We start from the raw sequence: 13976 nt of genomic DNA, 5'->3' as shown, positions 1-13976 counted from the left end.
AAGAGCCACTTGGGGTCCCTGGACCCCACTTTGAGAACAGCTGCCAGAGTTTGACACACACACACACACACACACACACACACACACACACACACACACACACACACACACACACACACACACACACACACACACACACACACACACACACGATTTAACTGAGTACATTGTGACGTTAACATCTTGCAACGTTTTTCAAAACAAACTAGAATACAGCCGATCTACAAGCTCACCACACCCATCGTGAGCTTGTAGATCGGCTTTAATGATCGTCAGTGTTAATGTAACACGCACGCACACACACACACACACACACACACACACACACACACACACACACACACACACTCTCAATGGGTCCCAAAGTAAGGTCCAGCGACCCCCGGGGGTCCTAATCAAAATTATTAAATATAAAACATAAAAAACACTTTCACCATTTTATACTTCACTATTCCAAAATAGCATATCTACATGCTCACACGTTGTGAGCTTGTAGATCGGCAGTAAATAAACATGAAGAAATGTGTTATAATTGTGAACATTTTTAACAACACAAACCCTCTCTTATATCAGTGTGCTGCTTATATACCTGTCTGCTTCTTTTATTTATATGATGACGTCACAATGATGTCACCATGAGTCAGTCATGTCCAAATATAGAGTTCTATGATGTCAGACTTAGCTGGTGTCAAAACATCCCCTAGGCAACAGTGGTAACCATGACAACCTGAACTAACTCAAGCATGTTGAGTAACCATGGCGAACTGATGTCATCCTCACAAAGAGACTCTATCTCTGCTCACACAGCCACACTGACCCACTACCAACCCTGAACCCAGCATAGAGAGGCTCAGTGAATGTGTTCTGGAAGGTGTACAGGTGAGTCAGTGAGTCTGAGGAGACATCATAGAAAGACAAAGTCCCAAAAGGGCAGTCTAGATACACTGCTACTCTGTTGGAGCCAGAGGGAGGGACAGGAATGTCAGTGGACTTACTATTGTGTATGACAATGTAACTGCTATTATAACAGTCCATTTTCCAGGACTTGTCATTGTTTCCAAGCCAACACTCAACACCACGTCCTTTCCTACTGATTCCTCTGTAAGTCATTCCTATAGAAACCGTTCCACTCCACTCTACCTCCCAGTAACAGCATCCCATCAGACCCTCTGTACACAGAACCTGATGACATCCTTCAAACCTGTCAGGATGATCGGGATAATCCTGACGCTCTCTCATCAGTGTCACCTCCATGTTGTTTTCAGACAAAGAGAGGAGGCTGTGTGCTGTGTTTGTGTCCAGTGTGAGACGATGGAAATCTGATGAGAAAAAAACATAGTTAGACCCTGCAGAAAAATGTGGGCTAAAATCCTTGATTATGCGAGCTAAAATCCTAGAATTTGCGATGAAATATGCAGGGTTTTTATGTGATTTTATGCAGTGAAATTGCGCGAAGTTGCAAAATATGAGGAAAGTTGCAAAATGTGTGGTGCGCATATTATGCAAAGCGGTGTGATGCGATGCACCCTTTTGAAAAGAAATGACCCCCACATAATCCCATAACCACGTTTTTCTGGAGGGTCTACATAGTAAAAATGTAAAACATCATTCACTGAGTGACGCACGCACGCACGCACGCACGCACGCACGCACGCACGCACGCACGCGCACACGCACACGCACACGCACACGCGCACACACACACACACACACACACAAAATTATAAAAAGGAAAAAAATTATATATATATATATTTTTGGGACACTTTTTTGGTTAGTTAAAAAAATACAAAAAAAACACACAGGAACATTACATAAATTGCTATCACAGATATCTAATCTTCAATGGACAATATTGACTTTCCATCCTATTTTTCACATTCCAGCCTGATTGGCGAATTCCGAACATTGGTGGTCCACACTAACCTACCTGACTTGGCGGAGACCTGTGCTCCGAGGAGCAGTTTTTCTAGTTTGTTCTGTTTTCGTCACTCCACATTAGGTTAGATATTTGTATTTGGGGGGCTGGAACAGTTATTAGAAAGTTGACACTATAAAGTTCTTATTCATATTAAAAAAGGAAAGTATAAAAATGCTGATATTAATTCACATTTAGCCTTTATAAAAGTGAAGCTCACAAAGTGTCACTATTTGAAACAGGGCTTAAGTTGTTAATTCATAAATGCACGTGTGTTCCCTTCCCTTTTCACTACCTTACATGAAACAAAATACCCAAATGGGTCCATTTGGTTCCATGGGGTCTAATCAAGTACTTAGTTACTACTGGCATAATACCTTACATGAAACATTTTGCTACAGTAACCTTGGTTATTAGTGTTTCATTCATTTTTTACTTACATTTTTATCCCACGATTTTGTCACCCAATTTTTTTCCACCCAGTGCCAATTGTCTAAGTAATCCTGGGCACTACACTCCCTCTGCCAGCCTAGGGAGAGCTCAGAGCCAAGCTCATGCCTCCTTCAATGCATGAGAGCTAACAAGCCTTCTTATCACCCGACAGGGGGGAGTTTCCCCGGTTGGACATAGCGTGTGGAAGGAACACGTTATTCCAACCAGTTCCTTTCCCCTCCATCAGGCGCCGCGGCTGGCCAGGGGGAGGCAGTATAGTGACCAGGATTACTGCTGGTTTTTGTGAGGGTATCTACCCTAGGGGACACAGGGAGAACATGCAAACGCCCCCAGCGCCCACAGCATCCCCGGCGGGAATGGAACCCAGGACCTTCTAGCTGTGAGGCGACAGCGCTACCGACTGCACCACCATGCCCCCTATTCATTCATTTTTACAACAGGGCAGTCATGTTAATAACATCAAGTATGATCCAACAGACTAAAATCTTGACTGTGCAAATTACACTGCAAAAACTCTTAAGTGCTCAAACATCATCTCAAACATTTGCAAACATACATTAAGTAACAGAGTTACAATGTTACATTGAAATCATTGCTATATAGTGTTTTTTCAGTAACAGGAGTCTCCATGTCTCTCTAGTCTCTAGTAATCAAAATCTGGGCAATGGGCAAGTCATGTTAATAACATCAGTATGGTTTAACATCAGGTTTAAAGTGCTCATGTGGCCTAATAGTCACTTAATTCTTTTGGGCTTGTTTTCATTGACCTGGTTGCTTATTTCTCTATCTCTCTCTCTCAAAAATCTGGCAACACGCTCATTTTTAACACCACCAAAGAAGAAAAATGCGGAAACGATTCCCTTTTCCAAAACCAGCGAAAAAGACGCTATATTATGTTGTTATAAAATTAAGTCATTTTAACACCATAGTGTGGTTAAAAATATTTGTTTTGGGATGTAAAACACACGAAAATTAAGGGAATAATAATGCGACTTGCGTCAATAACTAATGGAGTGCGGTAAGTAATGAAAATTAAGCTAACTATTAGCCATATTTGGCTCCAGGCAGTCTCGGCGGACTGCACAATTATTTTCGATTCCACTTCACATTAATTCATTTATGTCATATTTACATGCCGAGTTAAGCTCTGACATTTAAGTAAAATGTGAAAAAAAAGCCTGCTCTTTTCTGCTCTGGTGGACAATAAGCCCTCCCGAGAAGACTGTCTCCCAGTCAAAAAACTTCACATATCATGATGAGACAGGTTGTGAGCTTGTATATATATATATTTTTTTTAAATAGGGTTCAAATCTATTGACTGACATTGTTTCTGTCAAACAACATGACCTTAGTCTTCCTGGTGTTCAGGACCAGGCCAAGAGCAGAGAAACCACCTGAATTCACTGGAAGCTATTGAAGAGTTTTCAGGACAGCATCCAGGGAGGGAGGGCCCAGTATAACATGTCAATGTGTGATATTGACACAGACAGACAGACAGACAGACAGACAGACAGACAGACAGACAGACAGACAGACAGACAGACAGACAGACAGACAGACAGACAGACACTCACATCTTGTAGGAAGTACATGTACATCACAAGTAATATATTAATACAACTTGTAATCAGTGTTGGGGTAAACAATATGTCCTAAACAGGGACAAAACTGTTTACTGTCTGATGAAGGGACATGAAAGGAATGCTGGGGGTGAATGGAAATTCAAATTAAAAGTTGAAATTGACTTGTAAATCAGAGCTCAGAGGTGAAGTATTGTTTTGATAAAATTCTAAGTGTCATTCATAGCGAGGCATACGGGTCCTTCAGCCCACTCTGCTCAGATCACAGGATCGTCACTGCAACAGTGACGGCGCCGAGGAAGGAGGAAAGGAGGAAGGTGAAATACCAATGGAGTCAACTGATGGACCCTCAGCTACAGGAACGCTACGCAGTGGAAATCACGAACAGGTTCCAAGCACTGCAGGAGGAGGATGAGGATGTGAGCATAACAGTCTGCTACCAAAGCTTCGCTAAAGCAAACCAACTAGCAGCTGAGACATGCCTCCAGCAAGTTCCCAAAGCAAGGAGGAAAGACAGATGACTTGACCCTAGAATCACCAAAGCCAGGGAGGAGATGAGAGCAGCACACAGCAACTTTGTCGCTGACCAAAAAGGAGAGAGTCTGAGGGAGGAATATAAGCGGAGGAAGGAGGAGCTATACCAAGTGTATTTAACAATGGAACAACAGGAGCTGACCTAAAAGATCAGGGACATTGAAGTGGCGCATGTTAACCAGAAGCATGGCAAGAACTGGAAGCTCATCAATGGCATTTCTCTCAGAAGCTATTCTCAGACTTCCAAGATCCGGGGAGAAAGCACAGGGGAACGAGTTGAAACATGGTACTAGCGCTTCAAAACACTCATAGGAAATCCTCCTTCAAACGAGGAAGAGGATGATCCGATAGCTCCAGTCTTCCATGACCTTCTCATACCAGACGGACCATTCACCATGAATGAGTACCAGAGGGCCAAGGCTACTATCAAGTGCGACAAGAGCTGCGGGGATGATCAATGATCATCGTTCCAGTACCAAAGTCAGGCGACCTCACCAAGATGGACAACTACCGGGGCATCAGCCTGAGCTCACAAGTCGCCAAGACAGCAAACAGGATGATCCTCAACCGTCTTAGACCAATGTTAGACCCTCTACTGACCCTCTACACACAACTATCCTTCTCCGTTCTGTACACTGGCTCCCCGTAGCGGCTCACATCCAGTTTAAAACCCTGGTGCTAGCCTATAGGGCAGTGAAAAGGAACAGCTCCTTCTTACCTCCGGGATATGGTCGATGCTTACACCCCTGCCCGACCACTTCGGTCGGCCACCTCGGGGCGACTGATTGCCTCGTCGCTCAAGGGTCCTTCTGGCCGATCTACACGGTCACAGCGTTTTTCTGTTCTGGCCCCACAGTGGTGGAATGAACTCCCCACTGATGTCAGGACAGCAGAGTCACTGCCCATCTTTCGCGGCAGGCTGAAAACCCACCTCTTCAGAAACACTACCCTTCCTCTTCGCCTTGCTTACTTGTTGTTAACTAGTTGTACAAACTCTTGTTTTATTGTTTTATTGGATCTTGCTTATTCGATACACTTATTTGTTTTAGCTCTTGCTCATTTGATTTTCCTATTTTGTCTCATCTGTTTATGAAATTAGGTAGCTGACATATTGCACTTTTACTTTAGCGCTAGGTATACTCTTGGTTGCTTGTTTTAGAAGAGAATGCACTTAATGCTTCCGGTGATTAGTAGTTTTGTTCCCTACCTATGTTGAATGCACTTATTGTAAGTCGCTTTGGATAAAAGCGTCTGCTAAATGACTGTAATGTAATGTAATGTACTGAGAAACTCAGTACGGCTTCCGACCGGAGCGAACAACAAGCGGGCAAATAATGGCGCTGAGGAGGATACTGGAAGGAGCAAGGGAGCAGAACCTGTCAGCGGTGATCACCTTCATTGACTTCCGAAAGGCTTTTGACACCATCCACTGGGGGAAACTCATGAACCTTCTCTGGGCCTACGGAGTTCCTGAGAAGATGGTTCAGATGATGGAGACAAGCTACAGCCAGACTTGAGCCAAGGTTCAAACCAACAGCGGTGACACCAAAGACTTTGAGATCCTAGCGGGCATCTTACGGGTGACACTCTGTCCCCCTTAATGTTCATTATAGCGATGGACCATGTCCTGAGACTCGCAATCAATGCCAGAGAGGAGGCACTGGGGTTCACTCTTGTCCCGAGGAAGTCAAGGCGAGTACACCCCATCATGATTACTGAGAGAAGGATACACCCGGAAATTACGTCATCTAAAACATTTTCACCCTGTCCGCTACAATGTTCTCTGATTATTTTTCCCAGATTGTGTTTTTGGTGAAAACAAGCTATATTCAACTGCCGATAACTACAGAACGGACGATCGTGGTTACAATGGGGGTTTTTTTTCGGTGGAAAGAAGAGACTCGTCTTTCCACCGAGTCATCGTTTGTTTACATCCAGGTTGAAAAAATAATTCTGTGGATCGTCAAAAAGACTCAAAATAAAAAAAACGCTGGCTGTGGCGGATGAATTAATTAATTAATACCTGGCAATGAATGTGTTACAACGGATAAAACCATTGCCACTGCCGACGGGACGGTGATCGAGGCAGTCGAGGACTTCACATACTGTATCTCGGGGCCTGGACTGCTTTAACGGAACAAGACCTGAAGGTCCGAAGGGCACTTGCCTGAAATGCCTTGCATGGGATGAGGAGTGTGTGGAAATCAGACATGGGAGAAAGGATGAGGCTGGCAGGGCACTGAGTCAGGCACCCGAAACTAGTGGCAAACAAACTGACACTGTGGGAGCCAACCCAGGGCAAAACCAGGAAAGGCAAGAAGCGCACCACCTACGTAGATGCACTGCGGCGTAACAGCTTAGCTAACAACACTGTAGAGCTCAAGACACTGATGCTAGATAGGAGAGTGTGGAGGGCAGCGATTCAGGAGTCCCAAGTTGGTGTTGGCTAGACTGCATCACATCACAATAATAATAATACTAATAATAATAATAGTATGATTCATTTGCATGTAGGTGACGGCGAGTGATTGCACATTCATTTTACTCATATTCCCCCCCTGCCTACCAACCATTATAGAGGCAACCTTCATAGAATGTGTTACCAACATGGACACAGTTAATTCTACTCACTGGAGAGTCTTCAGTCCAGAGAACAGCTGCAGTGCTGAATCATGTAGGACGTTGAAACGCAGGTCTAGTTCTTTGAGATGGAGGGATGGATTAGAACGTAGAGCTGAGGCCATAATTTCACAGCATCTCTCTGGCAACCAGCAGTTAGTCAGTCTAAATGAAGAATCAAACATCAGATATTACATGGGTAGAGAAAGTAACCATCTGACTGTCAGGGTTTGGAGTAGAGATACAAGAGCTGAACCCTAAGGAAAGAGTAACATGAACTACATAATCTTTACTTCATCTTAAAGAAAAAGGTGGACTTCCTGTTGATTTAGCCATATTATCTGGAAGAAGGAAGGAAGCAGACTGGATCAGCGGATGCGGATCTTCAAATAGATCAAATAGATAAATGCTCCTCTAGGGTGCAAAGGCCTTTGACAAAACTCTAAAAGAAAACACAAAGACCTGGCTCCTAGAAATGTTGAATTCATGTATGAAACAGAAAACAACCCAATGTGCCTGGAGAAAGGCCAAGGTTGTTGCAATCCCCAAATTTGGAAAAGACCCATAATCCCAAATGAGCTACTGACACATCTCCCTCCTCTGTATCACCTACCAGCTTTATGAGAGGCTACTCCATTGCCTCAGGTCACTAGGGCGGATTCAGACTATGGTCCTGGGTGCTTGCCCCGGACCACTTGGCAGATGTTGTGATAGTGTGAACGTAGCGTACCGTTCCCCGTAACGCATCACCGTACCGTACCCGGGACCGCCTGGGGAGGTAGTCTCGGGTTCGATTGCTGCGCACCCGGGAACGGAACGCTGCAATGTGAATCCATCCGTACCAAGAGAAGGAAGTGGATTGATAATCATATATAATTTAAATATTTTTTATAACTACACATTATTTTAGCTGGGTTATACCTTCTCATAGTGCTACTTGAATGTTGTCAAGAAATAATAATCCTGCTACTGTTTGAGTAGCGCGAGCCGTGCAAAAAACAAACAAAAAACACATGCCGCTAGGATAAATATACCAAGGATTAGTCCGTGACGTCACTGCTAAAATACTAAGGATGCGTCCGTGACGTCACTATCATATGAACAGAGACGACGTTACATTTCGAGGTTTCAAAGACCAGCGTGCACACACTGCTTTTGTTGTGTATTGTTGATCAGTTGTTATTATAACTCAAGACAACGTCAGGAACACAGTCAAACTTTATTATTCACTCTACACTCTGACAAGTGACTTTTCTTCTGTGAATGACATTCTCTATCTCCCAAAGCCCCATAGTTCACAGCAACCCCATGAGGCACATTAGTACCATTACTGTTGAATGAAGTGTACTCGGTGTGGAAGAATCTAGGCCAAGGTGAATGCTGGCCAGCTGGGAGAGGCCAATCGTACTCGGGAGCGGTTCGAATCAATCGGACCCAGTCTGAATCCACCCTTAGACTCCAAGCTCACCAAAAACCATGGATTTGAGCACGAACTAATAACAGAACATCTTACATAGATCTCTCCACTGCCTACGGTACTGTTCAGCACTGTATAATGGTCAAGAAACTATTGAACGTGTCTGGTGACCTTGATTTGAGCTAAGTCATCAAAATCCTCCTCAACAACACACACTTCTATGTCCAGTTGAACAACCAGTGTACTTTATTATTATTCTAGTCAGTGTGGGTAACCCCGCTATCAACCTTATTCACAATCTTCAAATAAGATCTCACTGCTGTATTCATATAATATTTACATTCTGTTAACCCTTCCATTGTGTTAGGGTCATTTTTTACCCGTTTTCAAGTTTAAATAGGTAAAAAGTACCCTTTACATTTCTTTATTGGAACAAAGCTTCATGATATCCTCAGAAACAGCTATTTTATCGCAACAAAATTAATTACCACCATTTTAGTTAATTCTGATGGTCTTTAAAAAAAAGTGACACTTGTGGTGTTAGCGGGTCAAATTTGACCCGGTAGAGAAGTGTGGCACAATTCCCCCCAAATTGTCAATATTCAATGTTTACATGTTTGAGAGTGAGAGAGACTTGTCCTCAATTAGCATTTGCTATCAGGAGTACAATGAAGTTTTGGTTTATGAAAAATAAATGACTTTTTACCATCTATGGTATACGGGTCAATTTTGACCCGCTAACACCACTAGTGTCACTATTTTTTATAATATTAACATTTTTTAAACTTAAAAAACTATTTAAAAGTATTTAATTTTTTATTTTTTGGAAGTTTGTTCTAATTAGTATTCTTAATTATTCTATTATAGCTAGATAACATCATTATCCATTGTCTTCATTATAGGAAATGTAATGAGTGCATTTTTACCTTTTTACAATTGAAAACGACATATATTGAAAGATGAAACCCTAACCCTAACCCAACATAATATTTTAAAAAGTGTTTACATGGATATGAATGCATTACAAGTCAGCTATGAGGTGAGAGAAAAAAATTAATGAAAATAATTATTCTTTGAGTATTTTGGGCTGAGTTAAATCACGGGTCAAATGTGACCCGCTAACACCACAAGTGGATGCAGGTTTCTAACACAATGCAAGGGTTAAATTAATCTGACCTGAGAATCTCCAGACAACAATTTGGACTCTTCAATCCAGCACACAGCCGCTCCAGTGAATCTTCCAGCCGCAGGTCGTTGTCACTCAGCTCCAGTTGTTTCAAATGTGAAGGATTAGAGCTGAGAGCTGAAGCCACAACTTCAAAGTCTGTCTCACTGAGGTTACAGCCAACAAGTCTGTAAATAAAGATTAAATCAAAATATCTTAAACTCAATTCACTGTCAAGGAAGTCAACTAAGAGAGGTCCTATCTGTGAGTAGCATTAGTACCACTAGTTTGAGCGACTTGGCCACGCCCCCAGTCACTCGCATCACTTCCCTGACAGATAGATGGTGCGGTATCACATTCATTAATTGGTCAAAGTCCGTAGTCCTCGGGTTCGAATCTCACTAGGGACAATTGTTTTTTCACGAACCAATGCTACTTTTTGAGGAAAACCTATTTTCTCAGATAAAACAGAACTTTTACTGAGGTTAAGGTTAGGTATAAGGTTAGGTTTAGGCATACAATTTTACTGAGGTTAGGAATAAGGTTAGGTTTGGCCATAGTTGCAAAAACGCGATGAAGAAGTTCAACAAAGCAGAACTATCAATCACTGCGACTACTGGACAATCACAGTGCGTCCTTACCGGGTCTCGCTCAAACTAACGTTACTAACACCACTCGTGTCCTAACTAGTTATCCAGACATTAACAGGATGTAAGAACAGACAACCAGAGAAGTGAAAGACAGATATAATGTTGTCTCTGTATACTACAGGGTGCAACTTGCATGGTGTATTAAGTAACTTGACCATTTCTCATGAGCGACGTAACTTGGCAAGCAAGTGAGTGAGTGAGTGAGTGAGTGAGTGAGTGAGTGATAACCATGCTCATTATTTAACAGATTTAAAATAATATGTGCACCCTTTCAATTATGTTATGGTCCATTTCTCATTTAGTATGATCCAAATTAATTGTAGAACATCTAATGAACTTGTGAATATGAGGACTTGAGTTCTCCTGTTGTTCTGTGTGGTACCATGTTCTGTGTTCCCTGTTTGTGTGTGTGCATATCTAAGTAGTCCCAGAATGGATATACAGTTCAAGTATTAGGTATTGCATGGCTGTAGTGATTTTGTACAATGTGTAGAATCACATCCCTTGTGGTTGACGTGCTAACTTTTGTTATCTGATGACTTCCTCATTCATGTTCCCACAAAGTTCAGAGAGGTAGACGGATGGTGGGCGGGGCCATCCATGCTGATGTAATGGACGGCATGCGGGGTCTGTCTCCTCCTCCCCTCAAACTTTGTGGGAGCATAAATGGGGCTTATTATTAATAATAATAATTATAATTCATTAATGATAATTTAGTTGCAGCTTTAGTTGTTTTGTGGGGATTTGTCACTGTACATTTGCACATACAGGACATGTGTCCTCTGAATTTAATCCATCCCAAGTATTAGGAAAAATGTATGCAATTAACATCATCCAATAATTAAACAAAGCTCTGTGCTTCCCCAAAATCTCATCTGTCCGATTCACACGCACAAAACAGTGCATTCAACATAGGTAGGCAAGAAAACTAATAATAACCACAAGTCTTAAGTGCATGCTCTTCTGAAACAAGCAACTAAGAGTATACCTAGCGCTAAGGTAAAAGTGCAATATATTATATCAGTTACCTACTTTCTTAAACAGATGAGACAAATAGGAAAATCAAATGAGCTAAGACAAATAAGTGTATCGAATAAACAAGATCCAATAAAACAAGACCTCGTACAAATCATTGACAACAAGGAATCTCCACAGTTGCTGGAGCAATTGGTCTGCATTTGCACACAGCCATTGGACCATTACCATGTGCACGGAACACCGACGCCCGTTTTTCACTTTCCCCAAATGTCAGCTGTTTATTAGCGTTTTTATGTAAAATAATGTTGCCATGGTTACGCCCCCCCCGAGCTATGGGATGGCCCCCGAGCTATGGGTCTGTGCACAGCACATAACCCAAACTGCACATACTTGCATGGTGCTCATATCCCCTGACGGGTATGGTCTAGTTAACATTAACATTAATAAGGCTCCCGGGAGCAGTCAGGGGTTACGTTTCTTGCTCAGGGACATGCTCTTGACATGGAATTAGCTTTGAACCTTCAAGCTCTATGAAGAATGAACCCTGCTGTCTGAGTGATCCCCACAGCCTTTCATCTATCACCACCCTTTGGCCAAGAGATACTCTGTACATTTATGTTTTAAATTATGTTATTTGTACAGTATATAATACAATAATAATCTATTATTTGTTTTACTTTTAGCTCCAGTAGGTGGGGCTACTGAGCAGGAGGGGAAACGATAGATTCATCTTTTCCTGGTGGATCTGTATGAGACTTGATCTGTCCTTTGTGCCTGTAGCCATGAGTATTTACAATGAGGCACACGGTCACTCTGCTTAGTCAATAACTCTAGAGTAACACCAGTCTGGGCCAATTGTATTCGCATAGATGCTCAACATGGACCACAGTGGATTCTAACCCACAACCTCTGCGGTGGTTGACAGGCACTTTACCGCTGTGCCACCCGAGCACCCCTGACACTGTAACGTTATTAGTGTATTCTGTGATAACGACACTGTGATTGTGTGTATTTGCTTACATATTGTCAATGCATAGGACAGGATACTGTAATGGCACTGTGATTGTGTGTGTTTACTTCTGCATAGTGCAGGGTGACATTCTCAGTCAGTAAAAAAAAAAAGAATAACAGATGGTCAACTGCTAAATGTCCAGTTGACCATCTAGCAGGATTTTGCCCATAATGGCAATTTTTTATTTGGCCGTAGCTACACGCAATTCACTATTTGAGACCTGGACAGATTTGAGACCTAGTTATTATTTGAGCTTTTATATTAACCAATGAGTTATAGTGTTATAGGTGTGAAGGTAGATTGACTCTGTTCTAGTTTTCGATATGACTACTAACCGAGCCTTTCTGCTGTTCCTCACAGCTGGGGCCAGTCTCTGTCGCCCGCTCTGTGATGTGTTGTATGTGTCCAGGTTCAACTCATCCAGAACCTCCTCTGACATCTGCAGCATGAAGGCCAGAGCTGAACACTGGGACTGAGACAGGTATGTCTTTGATCTATCCTCTGACTTCAGGTACTGTTGGATCTCCTGATGTACTGAGTGGTCGTTCATCTCCATCAAACAGTGGAAGATGTTGATAATTCTCTCCGGAGAGTAATCTTTAGTGGTCATCTCCTTCAGGTTGTTGATGGCTCTCTGGATGCTCTCTGGACTGTTCTCTGTCTGACCCAGCAGACATCCTAACAGACTATGGTTGGACTCCCGTGAGAGGCCATGAAGGAAGCGGACAAAGAGATCCAGGTGTCCATTTGGACTATTCAGGGCTTTTTGCATGGTTCTGTTCAGGAATTCATCCAGCGACATGTCACTGCCAATGTCACCATCATCATCATCATCATCATCTTCAACTTCGTCTTCTTCATCATCTTCCAGAAATGTATTCAGTACCTTTCTGTTCTTCTTTGTGTTCCTCTCTGTGTAACAATAGAACAGGTAGACTGCAGCCAGAAATTCCTGGATGCTCAGATGAACAAAGCTGTAGACCGTTCCCTGGAATTTCACACTCTCTCTTTTGAAGATCTCTGTGCACACTCCTGAGTACAGCGAGGCGTCTTTCACATCAAGACCACATTCTTCCAGGTCTTCTTGGTAGAACATGATGCTACCTTTCTGCAGATGTTCAAATGCCAGCCTGCCCAGCTTCAGAAGGACTTCTCTGTCAGCCTCCATGAGCTGCTGTTGATTCAGCTCATGAGTCTCATCATATTTCTGCTTCTTCCTCTTCGTCTGTACCAACATGAAGTGGCTGTACATCGCAGTCAGGTTCTTGGGCAGCTGTCCTGTCTCGTCTGTCTTCAATATGTCCTCCAGAACGGTAGCAGTGATACAACAGAAGACTGGGATGTGACACATGATGTGGAGGCTCTTTGATGATTTCATGTGTGAGATGATTCTGTTGGCCAGCTTCTCATCACTGAATATCTTCCTGAAGAACTCCTCCTTCTGGGGGTCTGTGAACCCTTGCACTTCTGTCGACATGTCAACATATGCAGGAGGGATCTGACTGGCTGCTGCAGGTCTGGTGGTTATCCAGAGGAGAGCTGAGGGGAGCAGCTTCCCCTTGATGAGGTTTGTCAACAGCACGTCCACTGATGCTGTCACTGTGACATCAGAAACAATGTCATTGTTGTCGAAGTGCAATCCATCCATCC

At 42.8% G+C, this 13976-nt stretch overlaps 1 protein-coding gene across 1 annotated transcript in view; it reads right to left on the bottom strand.

Annotated features, from left to right (window-relative positions):
- Window positions 1-282: 282 nt before the first annotated feature.
- The window catches only part of LOC308079590 (protein NLRC3-like), a 34720-nt gene continuing 21026 nt past the window's right edge, over window positions 283-13976 (bottom strand). Inside the window, exons 10-13 of the mRNA XM_080421140.1 lie at window positions 12662-13925; window positions 9698-9874; window positions 7117-7269; window positions 283-1319 (exon numbers count right to left, since the gene is read on the bottom strand). Coding sequence (XP_080277266.1) covers window positions 1262-1319; window positions 7117-7269; window positions 9698-9874; window positions 12662-13925 — 1652 coding nt within the window. The 3' untranslated portion in view covers window positions 283-1261. The remainder of the gene's footprint in view (window positions 1320-7116; window positions 7270-9697; window positions 9875-12661; window positions 13926-13976) is intronic.

The sequence above is a fragment of the Gymnoscopelus braueri genome (assembly GCF_963280865.1).
Source record: "Gymnoscopelus braueri genome assembly, chromosome: 23".
NCBI classification, from domain to species: Eukaryota; Metazoa; Chordata; class Actinopteri; order Myctophiformes; family Myctophidae; genus Gymnoscopelus; species Gymnoscopelus braueri.
This window is presented reverse-complemented; position numbering and strand designations above follow the sequence as displayed.